General features: G+C 34.2%; 1 protein-coding gene and 1 long non-coding RNA gene across 2 annotated transcripts; both read right to left on the bottom strand.

Moving 5' to 3' along the window:
* Window positions 1-7,573: 7,573 nt before the first annotated feature.
* Window positions 7,574-8,909, bottom strand: LOC125217934. The gene is made up of 2 exons (XR_007175840.1): window positions 8,022-8,909; window positions 7,574-7,917 (listed from the first exon to the last, which is right to left on the bottom strand). It is a non-coding gene; the product is annotated as an uncharacterized LOC125217934 (long non-coding RNA).
* Window positions 8,910-10,035: 1,126 nt separating this feature from the next.
* Window positions 10,036-10,951, bottom strand: LOC125219896 (probable lipid phosphate phosphatase beta). The gene has a single exon (XM_048121987.1). It carries the CDS (start codon window positions 10,849-10,851, stop codon window positions 10,213-10,215), a length of 639 nt encoding a protein of 212 aa, XP_047977944.1. The 5' UTR covers window positions 10,852-10,951; the 3' UTR covers window positions 10,036-10,212.
* Window positions 10,952-14,411: the final 3,460 nt, after the last annotated feature.

The following is a 14,411-nucleotide window of genomic DNA, read 5'->3' as shown; positions in this document are numbered from 1 at the left end:
TTATATTTATTATATACGTATATAATGACTGTTTAATTTTTGCAGAAATTGAATTTGGTATTTTTTATGTTTAGGTAATGTAGTGGATTATTGAAATCTATATGTGTAGTGTGGTTATAATTTTGTAAGCTTATCATTAATAGTGGTGGAAAATGTGCTGTCATTTTAGTTAATTTGGTAAATGTCTTTGACATTAATTTGGTCCAACGGAAAATTTCGTTTTGTTGCAACAAACGAATTCAAATTTTAGTTTACAAATATTCTCACCTTCTAATTATGCCAATCTAGATGGTGACATAAGTGTGGATGAGTGGTCTATAGCGTTTGAGATCAATGTTAGGGGTTTGAGTTAATTGTGACATATACTAAATTTATGTTCATTTGCTTGTGAAAAATGGGGCCAACAAATAGTGAGTTGAGTTGTTTAACGACACAATTCAATAAGGTCTAATTCGAACTCGGACTGTTAAGAAAACTCTCAACGGAACCAGAATTCGATATCCTACCTTCAAACTAGATCATGATCCGTACACGATGCAAATTCGTTAATGACACGATACATGATAAAAATATGGTTTATACGATTAGAACAGATTTTTGAATTTGATTTGCACAAACCTAAAGAAATAATGTAAAAGGGTATATGATTTTTAAAAAGAATATAAAAAATTATAGTAATAATGATAAAATATATTTTTCATGGGTTATCTGAAACCAATCCGATCTAACCTGAAATTATCAGGTTTCAATCGGATTAACCTAATAAGGATAAGGAGCCAATAAGACTTGACCAAAAAAAAACATCAACAAGAAAATGTCAACAGAATTTCAACGGTAGTCAATGATTGATGCTGTGTTGATATTGTGTTGACATTACAATCTTGAAATTTTACACTGTGTTGATATTGTATTGAAACTGTGTTGAAGCTGTGTTGTGAAGTTTTGAGTTTGTACAATATATAAATTTGCATTTTATCACTGCCCTATATTTATATCAAATTTTCTTATTGTGTAACAAATTGTCAAACCTAAACTTGAATCTAAACTTAAATGTCAATTGTAAAAGAGAAATAACAATGTATCTTATTGTAAACTTTATAAATAAAAGCATAAACTTGATAGTATAATAAAGTAAGTCAACTTAAGGCGACAAGACAAACTTCACTTGAACGAAAATAGAATTGCACCCCATGATCCTCTATTAAGCGGCGGTTGGAGAAAAGGTGGTGTGACAGGAGATTAATTAAAATTATTTTTGTGGTTCATTTTATATCCCATTTCAAATAATTAATTTTAATTTTTTATGCTTTACTTCAGTTTTATACTATGATTAATTACAGTATAATTATTTCCAACAATTTTTGTGTAACTTTTATTTGATAAAAAAATACTGTAATTGAGGTGATAAATGTAAAAGTAATGTATATAATCGTGACGAGGTACACAAATTGAAATAGTGAACCATGCACCGATTCTCATTGTTTATTTCATTGTTTGTACATATATATATTGATACACATGAGTGAGTAAAATGGCGACATTGTTTTTTATTACTCCAGTATTCTAATTTAAAATCGGGTATAATTTCTCTAGAGAAAATAGTTACGGTGACGTGTAATATTTTCATTGGATATACACCATATATACTATTCGAAGACATGCAAAATCTTATACGGGTTTGAAAATATGTAAAGTCATGTCATAGTCTTCCTATCAATTAAAGATTGCTTTCACATACGCTATTTCTTTAAAATTATTGTACTCCAAAATAAATGCACGAACAAAGTCTGTATACTGTGAAAAATGATTTTTGATTTTGGTCCCAACTGAAATAGTGTCATTGCAAGGAGCATCAATCAGATTTTGACCTATATTTTGGATATTCTTTCGATTGAATTTGTAGTTGTTATTAATTTGTTGCTTTTGTCATCTGTATCTTGTGTGTATATGAATTTATATATGTTTTGTAAAGATAACGTAGTACGAAAGATCTCATTTGTAGCCAAGGTGGTAAGTTAGGTCAATGGTAGTTGTATTTATCCTTATGCTATCTCATCGGTTGCCTTCTTGTCAGTTGTTTTATCGATCTTTTCTTCATTGATTCTATACTTAGTATTTCTTCATTGATTCTATACTTAGTATGTCTTCAAGATCTCGGTCTTCAAATAAAGATTACTTGGGAATCTCTATATAGTTGGGCATTCAAAATAATTGTGATACTGACAATCTGTGATGATAATTCTCTAAATTAAAATGACATAGCTGATAGCTTCCTAATAGTTGAGTTATGTCATTTTTGTACGCTTGAGATTCATGCAGTAGTTCACTTTTTGTACATCACTTTATGTTTTCTTTTCAATTTTTTTTATTGTAATGCATATTCTTTAGTTGAATTTTGTACTAGTACTACTCGTAATTATCAATAATTAATTATAGTATCTAGTTAGGATATATAATTATTTTAGAGTTTAGTACTACTTTTATTAAATAAAAATGATTATTAAAGTTGACAAATTAAAAATGTGGTACATTAATTTTCTTATTGGAATAATTTTATTATAATGAAATTAATAAAAATAATTAATTTAGTGGTGGTATAATTACTCCATGAGATAACACTCTCACTCATTGATCTTTCCTTATACTCTATTTTCAAATATTGGAGGCAGGGGCGGATCTAGCTATATGCTAAAAGGGGCATTTGCACCCCTCCAATCACACCAATTCTATATAAAATATGTATTATAAAATTTATTTGTTCTATTTTTTTATTAAATGCCCCAGTTGAACTCTTCAATTTTTACTCGTAATATTTTGCCTCTGTCGGTATAAATTTCTGGCTCCATCCCTGATTGGAGGTTCATTGCTCGAATGTCCCTAACAGCTTATACTATTTTTATTGAAAAACACTGAACATGCTTCATACCTCTAACTCTTCATTAGTAGAAACACATAATAGATTTAGTTTTCATCAATCCCAAAATATTACAAATGCATACAAACATGAAATTAACTGCTCTATTATTTCAAATCTTAAACGTTCATTATCTGATTTTCTTCTAAAGAAATAAAATTTAATAATTCAATCGCCAGTGTAAACCATCAAATCTTCAATTAAAGAGGCTTCAAGATAGGGCATGTAATTCACCATTAGATGGCATGAAAAACAATAAATGTAAGTATCAAAACTAAAGATGGTGAGCACAATCCTTATAATTACAATTCAGAATGAAACAAACGAACAATCCATCTATTGTACATGTTAGAAGCAACTAGCAAGTCGATATAGCCAAGCATAATGAAATCAAGAACACTAAAAACTAGAAAAATCATATGAAATGATGTTAAAGATATTTACTCGTCATTTGAGGAAATTTTCTTGCCATTTTCATTCTATTTATTTTTTTTTTCTTTTCGTCAATGGGGAGATAATCACACTAACTGTTTCGCTCCACCTTACCAAGTAAAATTGTTTTAGAAAGTTACTTGGCTGGATAGGAGTCTCTAGTCAAAATCGTCAGGCCACCCGACCGAGTAACATATCGACACTCTCTCACCCAGTCGGGTTAGAGTCAATAACGGATATAAACAATTCCACGTGTGCCTGGTGACGGAGCATGCAATCAGTGAGGTGCAGTCGACAATGCTTTTTCAGGCGAAAGCATTCTCCCTACTTACTCGGCCATCTTGATCTGCAACTTCTCCAACTTCCCTAATTATAAAATCATGTCTACAAAATACTATGCGCCTATGCCTACTTGTGTGTACATTTATTTAGAGTTTAATTAAAGTGTGAAATATTCAAAATGATGGATCCATTTGTCTGACACATACGCATTAATTAATTGTAGTGTTATTACATCGTCATTTAAATAAAGTTTTAATATTAATAGTACCAATTATTTGTAATATATCGAAGTTTCGGTCGGTTGATTGAAATCACACCAAACTTCAGGAGGTAAATATAGTAATTAAAATCTACACTATATCGATTTAAACGTATAATATAATTTTAAAAAACGTGGACAACTCTCAGCCAATCAACTTATTAAACACATCGACATATATAGGTACAATTTTGTCGAAAATATTCGACCGATAATGTTTAACATTATTTTCTACTATATCAATTTAATATATTTAAAATACGACGTGATTTTAAAATTCATTTTTTATTTACATGTGATTTAATAATAAAAAAATTGTTCAATGATTCTATTCAACTACACATCGTTTTCCTTTTTGTTTTATTTTCTTCCACACATCGCTTTCGTTATTGTGATACGTAATTTATTTGTAGTGAATGCTTCTCTCTGGCCATGTTATATTTCTGTGTGACTAACACACTGCTCTAGAAATGAAATGTTTGACGAACCCCAAAATCAAAATATGACCTTTCTAATTGACACACTCTGAGTAGAAAATAAATTTACCATAACGAAAACGATGTGTTGAATTCACAGACATTTGCATAAACCTGAAATAGCATTCGTCGACTCGACTAAGTCTAAGTTTCATGTGTAGTCGCAATCACAGCCCTCCAATCTTTGACCATCATTGCCCTATCCACAAACTCACATGATCACCTAATCTCCGTTCACATTTCTTGCATAACATATCACTTGACTCATTTTTTATTTTTTTTGCAAACGGGCCGGCTCCAAGCGCCTGCACACGGTCGAAAATATTACTCCCTCCATCCGTGATTAAATGCCCATATTTGACTGACACGGGTCTTAAGAAATTATTTGACTTTATGTAGAAAAATGGATAGAAAAATAGTGGAATGTGGAACCTATTTTTATATGGAGTATTAGTTTTATAATAAAATGTAAGTAGAATGAATTGGTGGAATGTAAGATCCACTTACCAAAGTATAGTAAAAGTGAAATGAGACATTTATTGGCGGATGGACGGAAAAGGAAAAATGGGACATTTAATGATGGACGGAGGGAGTAGGATGCACGAAGATGCATACTACTCCCTCCGTTCCCTCATAGTTGAGGCGGGACTTTTAGACACGGAGTTTAAGAAATGAATGTTGAGTGTGTTAAATAAATAGATAAAAAAGTAAGAAAGAGAAAAAGGTAAAGAGAATAAAGTAAAAAGTGAATAAAGTAGAGAGAATAAAGTAAGAGAGAGTAAAATAAGAAAGAGAAAAAAATTACTATATATGGAAATGACTCAACTATGAGGAAACTTCCCGAAATAGAAAAATGACTCAACTATGAAGGAACGGAGGGAGTATTTGTTAGGAAGTGGTTCATCTCAGAACTGATATGTTGGTTAAAATGAGAACTATATCAATAATTTTTAGTTGATTCACTTATATTTGTTGACATCACAAAATTACTAATATTCATGAATCAAACAGATATAGCTTTCATTTTAATCAAACAGATTAGTTCTGAAATGAACATTAAAAGAGTTTAATAATAAGGTCTCCTAAAAGAAAGCAAGGTTGGAAATGGGTGAATGTAAGTAGTTTAACCATTGGCCAAAGAAATATCTTGTAAGAGCAATGACCATGGGGTAATAAAAATAGACATCTCCTGCTGGCAGATAATTAATATTGCAAAATGAAATATTTGGGACCATTTGTGTCTAAAGACACTGACTAGTAACTTAAAAAAACACCACCAATTCACTGCTTAATAACATGTTGTATGACCCATATATAGTACTACATCATCAACAAAACCATCATTAACTGTATTAGGGATAGGACCACCTGCAGAAGATTCAAATAATTGCAACAAAGTTTTACTCTTTTTTCACATAAAGCACATACTTTTACAACTAGATAGAAACAACAAAGTATGTCTAGTATGCTAACTAACATCTAGGCCTTAATCAAACAAGGAGAGAGTTGAAAGAAGGCTTGGCTTGGATCCTTTGGTCCCACTCATGTCTTTTCATTTTGTTGTTAGCTAATATCATGCCATGCCCACTTCTTATTGATGTGCCCATTTTCACCTACTCTTCCTAATCTAGATTACACTTCCTCACATCATCAACATGTATTCCTTGGAACCACATCAAGAAAACATACGAGGTCCAGCCATGTTCACAACAATTGACTAGCACTAAATTAAGTGAAGCACAAACTTGTAGTTGTAGTGTGTAATCTAGAATTTTGAAAGTGAGTTGAGAGTTTTTCTATCAAGACTAGACAGCCTTTAAGTTAGGGCACTATTTTGTTTTTTCATGAGATGGGAAGATTTGAGGGTGTTGTACAGCTGGCAACAATGGGTGTAATGTAGCAACAGTTACTAATAATGTAGATTGGGCCAAGGATTGAATGCATCAGCCACTGAGACATTGAAACAACATAAATAAGCCTAAAGGCTAAAAGCATAACCAATGAGATACAGAGCCTAATGTAGAAGCAAATGCCAACCCACAACCAATACTATTGCTCAACACAGAACCACATTTCCACGCCTCCACTTCTGATAATGCAGTTTAAGATACAACAAATTTCAATGCAAAAGCAAAATCACAAGTCTCAATTAACACTGCATCCAAAAAAAAAAAAAAAAAACAAACGGAATAGACGAACTTTAATTAAAAAATGTTGGTTTTGTGGTCTAACCGAAAATTACACCTCTCTCGCCCCATGCTGCATTGAGCCTCATGAATTCAAAAATGGCACCAACAATTTTCTCTTCTACATAGCCAGTCCACTGTCCTCTATTTCTTCAACCCCCATCTAACTGTAACTGATAGTGATCATTATTTAGTTAATAATTGTCTTTTATTTCTACCATTTAGTTAGTTATTTTAGAGCTGGAATAAAGTAATGGATTCACTTCTGAGCATTAGGCTTAGTATTGTTTCTCTCTATTTTCCTAATTCAGCAATTATTTCTTTTCACTTCTCTTGTTTATTGTTTATGTCAATTACTTAGAAACCGTACTTCAAATCTTATAGTACTATTAGATACTTAATTGCACTGCTTGGATCGATTTCGGGCCAAGATCCAGTTCTCCAAAACCAAATAAAAAGTCAAGAAACTTTAGAAGACTTGCCTTCACATTAGGGGTCAAAGGGAGTAAACATAGGGCTGGAATCGATTGGAACTCTTTCCCGGAAGGAAAGGGTTGGAGCAAGAAGTAGACTCAGCCACCTATTTTGAATCTCAATCCCTTGCTTCTACGACTATAGCCCTCCCCAGTCTCTACTATCTAAGTGGGGCAAAATAATTGAAAGTTCTTGTTTCAGACAAGTGGACAGATCAGAACAGCTAAAAGTTAGCTCCTTTTTTTAGCTCTTTAGAATCTGACTGAAGGACATCAGGTAAAGGGATGATTTTTCAAGGAAATATTAGGAGGGACAATTAACATTATTTAGATACTGTGGTAGTGGTAGTTACTTCTTGATACAAGGTCTACGCCTCTACCTCAATTTCTGAAGCTTTTGTTTGATGGAGTTAAGCTACCTGCAAAATATAAACTAGTTGTAACTCATAACAGCATTGGGGCATAGCAAAGGTTAAGTTTATATGAATGAATATGGTCAAAATAAGCTGAACCAAAAATGTTGTTTCATGAGGACCCAAAAAAAATGTTAGTTGATTGTATAAATTGCTCAGAATCTTGTGCACTATCAGCATGAAGAAGAAGCTACCAGGGTGGAGAGGAAACAAGAAGATAAAAGTGGGGTTCAATTGAAACGTTATAGATGCACGAGCATTACTGCTCTAGTTTCCTAAAATCCAAGACGTGTTCTTCTGAGGTAGGCGCACACTCTTCTGGTGCAAGCCCGGTGTGTACAACTCCCTCTTTCCAAACACCCTTGCCCTCAATATGAAACTCCAGAAATTGCACTGTGAACTCAGCTTCATCGACCCACATGGGATCATCATCACCCTTTATTGTAACACTGCACCAAAAAATGTTGCGCTAGATCATCTCCCTGTAACACCATACGATCATGCAGAATCCGTTCAAGCTCATCATGAATCAACACATCATGCATCACTGATACAGCTGAAGCTTAAGGGACACTTTCTGACCTACCTCGATCTGCATGTCTCATAAGTGTTTATTACAAACATCACCATCTGTTGTTGTGTCGTTTCATCTCACAGCATCGACTCGTCAACCACAGCTCAAATCCACATCATGACCGACAAATAACTTCCACACGTCAGGGAAGAAAGTCGGATAGAGTACCTCAGCCAATGAGCGAAAACTCATATTATAACAGCCCAAGGCAACCACCACCTCGATCACAAGGACATGTGAAAAACAACACAAGTATGTCTCCGCACTACAGTTCAACACTTCAGTTTACTCAAAGCCCAAAATAGGCTCAGACAATAATGAACTAACTAATATTGAATAATGTTACATGTAACTATTTCAACAAACGGATACTGGATGAGAATTCATGCGACAGCACAGTCCGACCTCAGAAATTCAGCACAACATTGACAACAGAGCACTTGTAGTCATCCACCAATCCTGCCTCCAAGGGGCTTAATCAAGCGACGGTAATTACTTGTGAGCCAAAAATCCTTAGACTGCCTTATCCTTTTGGCTTGTAAAAGTCAGAAAGTTCAACTTCGTTATAGAAATCTCCCCGAACTAGACACAAAAATTGGAGCTAAGCTCCTTGGTAAATGGCAATCTGAGCAGGACGCACAGAGTGCACAAGTGGAATTGGGCTGCCCTGCACTGCAGACCCCGGAATGTATAGCCCATGCAAACACAAAAAGAGGCATGGAACTCTTTGTGATTTGAGGCCCGTCAAGCAACACTAAACTTTACTCCATCCAAACCTCCACAAGGGACTCTATTTTATCCTTGAAATTCACCTATTTCTTTCTTACCAAGATAGGTTGGACGATGATTCCCATAATACTTTGTCACTTTTATAAAATGACAAGTCAACTGCAAAGATCAAACCATTGATTGAACGTGGCAGAGTCACTTGTGTGCCTAATCCATTAACCCTCTAAGCCATCCCCATTCCTCAACTATAAAGATCTTTTTAAAAAAGTGATTCAGCAATTCAATCCTTTGAAGTAATGCAACAAATCACCCCATTTGTTAGCTTGCATGATTAATAGACTCACTAGTCATCACTCATCTGAACGAGTAAGAGAAGAAGAAGAAAAGGAATAGCATCACTAGATGATAATGAAGAAATAATCAGGTTGGGTTGTTCTACAACAATAATTCGATTCATCGATATTATTTTAACCCCCTGTTCAAGGGAGAAATCAACATACAGAGTACAGACATAACCTCAGGGATTTAGAGCCAACTATCCTCTAATTTGACACACTAGGCTTCCAAATCTTAAAACTAAAAGCGATGTATAACTCTGGTTCCACTTGTGTCATTTCTGATACCACTATGGCACAAATTGTAGCACATTCTTGACCTCATTACCCTTGGGTTATACTTTTATGAAGACTAAAGCATTAGTTCAAAACTTATTAACAATTTTAGCCGCTTCTAGTGAATTTTAGTTCATGAGAACTGCAGCTGCTCATGAACAAAGAGAAAGTATCCAATAAATGGATATTGTAAAACCTATCTATTTAGCGGCTTTTATTGAAGGAGATAGATTATCTTTATATGAAACTTTTAACGTACGGGTATCCATAGCAGTCTGCTGATAAATGTATAAAAGGAAAGGACAAAGAACTGTCCAGGCTCTGTTTTGGAGATAACAATGTAGTAGAATCTAAAAAGCGAGAGTCAGCGAACTATATGCATGATAGAACTTGTTGAGTCCTTGCAAGCTTCTATAACTAAGGTGTATATGCTGAAATAAAAGCATACTTTTCAAACAATTAGGAGATAGCTAGTACATTTTAGTTAGTGTAGTAAGTGAATCATTGAAAGAGAATTTTACAAAACTAAACTATTCTACCTTGCAGCTTAACTACATACACATTCTATGAAACATTATTTCTCCAATGTAGAATCTATAAATCTGTAACTAATCAGGCTGATAACAAAAAGCAAGTCCACATGCCAATACATTATAAGCAATTGCAAATTATTATCTATCAAAAAATTCAAAAATCAATTAGCAACTTCATATATATAGTGCAAACAATTACAGTGCTTCCAAGAGAAAGTTCTGACTTTTCCTGAAGAAACCAAAATATGCATCTTCAATCATCACATCATAATCAATTACTTCCACACTCAAATTCTTCACTGGTATGGAAAACTCACATTTCAGTAAATGTCATTTCAACCAGAAGCTGAAATTCTCGACGTTAAAAACTCGAAACACCAGAAACCCTTCAACAACACCCAACAGAACCCCGGCAACAACATCGAGCACGAAATGGCGCCCAAGAAGCACCCTAGAAACCGACGTGATCCCGGCCCATAGCCACACAATCAAAGCGAAATACTCCACAATCCAACTCTGAGCATCGAAATTAGGAAGCTTCACAAGCCAAAAATCCGCAATTTGGCGAGAATAGAAAGAGCAGAATGTGGCGATGAACGAAACCCTAGATGAGTGGCCGCTGGGGAAAGACCAATGGTCAACGGCGAAGGAGAGGAACATATTCTTGTTGTAGACGGGTCGGGGGCGCTGGATGAGGTGCTTGGTTAGCCCGATTAGGAGGAGGTCCAAAATTAAACCGATTAGGAGGTTTAGCAGGAGGATGGTGGCGGAAGTGGGGGTTGTGTTGAAGAGGAGAATGGAGAGGGTGATGGGGAAGAAGAGACGGCCATCGCCGGAGAGCTCGAGGGACTTGAGGAGAGAGAAAGGGAGGATGGGGTGGAAGAAGGTGTAGAGGTGGAGGGAGACGGCGGCGTCGAGGTTGATCAACCGGCGGAGAAGAGATGGATGCGCGGATGGTTTCGATTCCATCACTCTTGACCGGAGCCCGCTGTGGTAAAAAACGGCGTCGTTTCCTTCGATTAAAACATTGCATTTTGTTTAGTTTTTAAATCCCTCCAAATCTGCCAACCAATCAAAACCTGATACGATTTCCTTCTTCTATCTATTTATAGACCTGTGTTCTAAAGTAGATGTTCACTTGAGAAGTGAACATGATTTTAGATGGTGTTACTTTGTACGCCTGATTCGAGAGAGAAAATAATATATTTATATTAACGTGAGGGGGATTTTTTTTTTTAAAAAAAAGAAATGTGATATTTTTTGTAAAACAAACTAAAAAGGAAAGTGTGACGTATGAGACGGAAGGAGTATATATTTTGCAGTCTCTATCTTGTAGACGATTGAAGGCATTAAAATATTTTTTTTCCAAAATTTTTGCTAAAGAACACCCATCAATGGCTTGATGAAATGAATTACTAAGAGAGAAGATAGAAAAGTGTTGTATTCAAAATCCCAATTTTGATCTTAGCAACTTAAAATTTACTACATATATCTTGCTTTGTGTCTAATAATTGTTTGATGAGTATAAAATAGTTTTGACAGCTTATGCATTATAGATAAGATTGGCTACATATACTTAGCTGTAATTCAGTTTTTAGTAAGTTTTTGACGAGCATAAATTGTTTTGACAGATTATGTATTGTAGATGATATTTGCTGATATAGTGAGTATTAGTTCAATTTTTTATCCTTAAAGGCTACAAACAAAGATGGCTATGGCAAGGACAAAAGGAATACCTCTTCAAAAGATAAAAACATCAACAAATATAATTAGATAAGAATAATCCAAAAAAAAACTTTAAGGAAATATCTACGCTCTCATTATCCAAAATAACACTAGCAAAACTAATTAGATAAAAACAATAAAAAAATACATACTTTGAAACATGACTAATTTGAAAATACTTGTTCAAAAAGGCATGAGATGTTATTTTATCAAAAACTACATTTAAATTTAAAGGTGTGCCTCCAAAGCTTTGTATAGAGTTGCAAGGCATTCAAGACATCTCAATGATCTCGATCTCCATCTTGATATTGATAATTAGCACCAGATGTACCTTCAGAGCTTTGTATAGTGATACAAGACTCAAATACGCACATAAATTATTAAATCTTAAGTCATAAGTGTTAAGAGTTGAATCAACAAAGTGATGTATACTAAGATGAAAATATACATTTCAAAGAGGGAGAAGAAAACAATGTACATAAAACAAAAAATAACACAATATCGGAGTTGAGCATGTTGATCCATCAAAATATGTTCCATTGGCAGCATAAAAAGTTTGATCTAATGGTGTCTACGCAAAAAAAAAAAAACAACAAATAAAGATAAATTACAACCAATTGCACCAAAAACTTCGTACTATAAATAGTTGACTTAAAGTCCTTTTTGGTCCTAAACATATCGTGATTTTACGATTTTGGGTTTTCATGATATAGTATATGTGCTATGTGGTGTGCTTGCTAAGTGTGTTGAGCACAATATTTTAAAAATCGGACCGGTGAGTGAACCGGCGAAGCTACTGGTTCATGGTTCAACCGGTCCAACCGGTTTAATTACTAGTCGAACCGTTATACTGTATAAATGTATACATATAATTAAATAATATACTATATTTAATTTATTGAATGATAAAATATATAATATTAATAGTATATCCTAAAAACATTACACCTCTACATATAAAATTTTAGTGAATGATAGAACTTTATTAATATTTTTATCAATAAATATAATTAAATATATAAATTTTAAGTTATTCTAACTAAAAAAAATTGTATTTTATGTATAAAAATAAATAAGTTCATATTATTTTAAAAAATTATTATGGAAAAATAATTTTATACGTAAAGATATATAAATAAGCATGAATTAAAAATATATGTTTAGTAAACAATAATAAAATATAATTAATAATATATATTATGAATACTATAAGTAATTAGCAATACATAATTAAAGTTGATGATAATTAAATATCATAATTAGTACTAATTACTTTGCTATTAAACGAATTATTAGTTGATATATATAAAATATTTCATGTTTAATAGTATAAGAATAACTAATGTTCATATTACATTCAAGAAGTCCTTGTGGTGTAGTGGTAGATTTGTTGGTAAGTTTGCATAGTGGTCTTGAGTTCAAGCCCTATCAAGGCTGAAATTTTAAAATAAAATTTTGAAAGGCATTTAAATCGGTTTCCGGTTCTCGGTCCAACCGGTTTAACCGGCCGGTTCTTGCGGGTCACGGCGGTTTGATGTACTAACTGGTTTATAGTGCGAACCAGACCGGATCGGTACCGGTTCGCGGTCCAATCGGTCGAATCGGCCGGTCTGATCCAGTTTTTAAAACATTGGCTGAGCATGTGGGGAATATGTTTTCTGGAGTATGTGTGTATATTCTTTGATGTGTGTTGGTGGGGACCAAGGTTGGTGATGGTCAACATGTCGGGTATAATCTTTGATGTATGTTCTGTTTAGAATTTTAAATGCTTATGGGCTGGTGTCGGGGAACAATTTTGGTAGTGGGGACCACACTTGTTGACATAAATATTTGGTTGTTTAAAATAAATGTTTAGGACTGATATGATTTTTATTTTTTTTGTATAAAATATGAGACCTTCACAACACGGGTGCATTATTCTGGTGAGATGGATGAAAGCCGTGGAAAACAATATGTGGATGGGATGATTGATTAAATCCACAAATGTGACCCGGACAAATGGTCCAAACTTGAAGTAGATGATTTTATTGAGAAGAAGCTTGGTCTAGATGTAAGTGAGTTGGAGTACTTTTACCTGAAGACTAGTATGAATTTAAAAGAAGGTTTGGTCTAGATGTAAGTGAGTTGGAGTACTTTTACCTAGACTGGTATGAATTTAAAAGAAGGCTTGGTCCACTTATTTGACAATATATCTTTTATGGATATGGCTTAAATTGGAGTAAAAGCAGGGGTAGTTGACCTCTATGTTGTGGAAACAACTAGGGTATTGGTCAGTTAAGTAATACAAGACCATGGAGATAATGTGAACTGGGGTATTGGTCAGTTAAGTAACACAAGACCATGGAGATAATATGAATGCTACTAATGTGGATGGGGTGACTGACACTGATGGGGAAAGGGTGAATGGGAATAGAGTTATGGGTGCTACTGGATGTGAATATGAGGATGAGGATAGAGCTGTGGGTAATGATGTGGGATACTGATGAAGTAGAGAATTAACAAGTAGATAAGGAAAAGGGAAAAAGTAAGGGGAAGGCTAAGGCAGTGGGTAAGGGGAAGGTTAAGGTAGCGAGTAAGGGGGATTTTGTTGATGATGGAAAGTCCACTGACAAAGGAAATGAAAGGCTAGATGCGGCTGATAAGGGGAAGAGCAAGGTTGATGTTGTTGAGGAGGACAATGTGGAGGTGCCTCCATATGTTAATAGTGACTAGACCTCAGTTATAAGGATAAAGATAATATTAGGGCTGCCCAAGTGGTAGGATGGAAAAGGGTTGTGGATGTAATGGTAAAGCACCTTACTGAT

The sequence above is a fragment of the Salvia hispanica genome, chromosome 4 (genome assembly GCF_023119035.1).
Source record: "Salvia hispanica cultivar TCC Black 2014 chromosome 4, UniMelb_Shisp_WGS_1.0, whole genome shotgun sequence".
NCBI classification, from domain to species: domain Eukaryota; kingdom Viridiplantae; phylum Streptophyta; class Magnoliopsida; order Lamiales; family Lamiaceae; genus Salvia; species Salvia hispanica.
Note: the sequence above shows the minus strand (reverse complement) of the source record. Positions and strands in the feature narration are given on the sequence as shown.

What these genes read in the sequence shown, in the direction of transcription:
- LOC125219896 (XM_048121987.1), bottom strand. Translation starts at nt 10,851, where the DNA reads ATGGAATCGAAACCATCCGCGCATCCATCTCTTCTCCGCCGGTTGATC.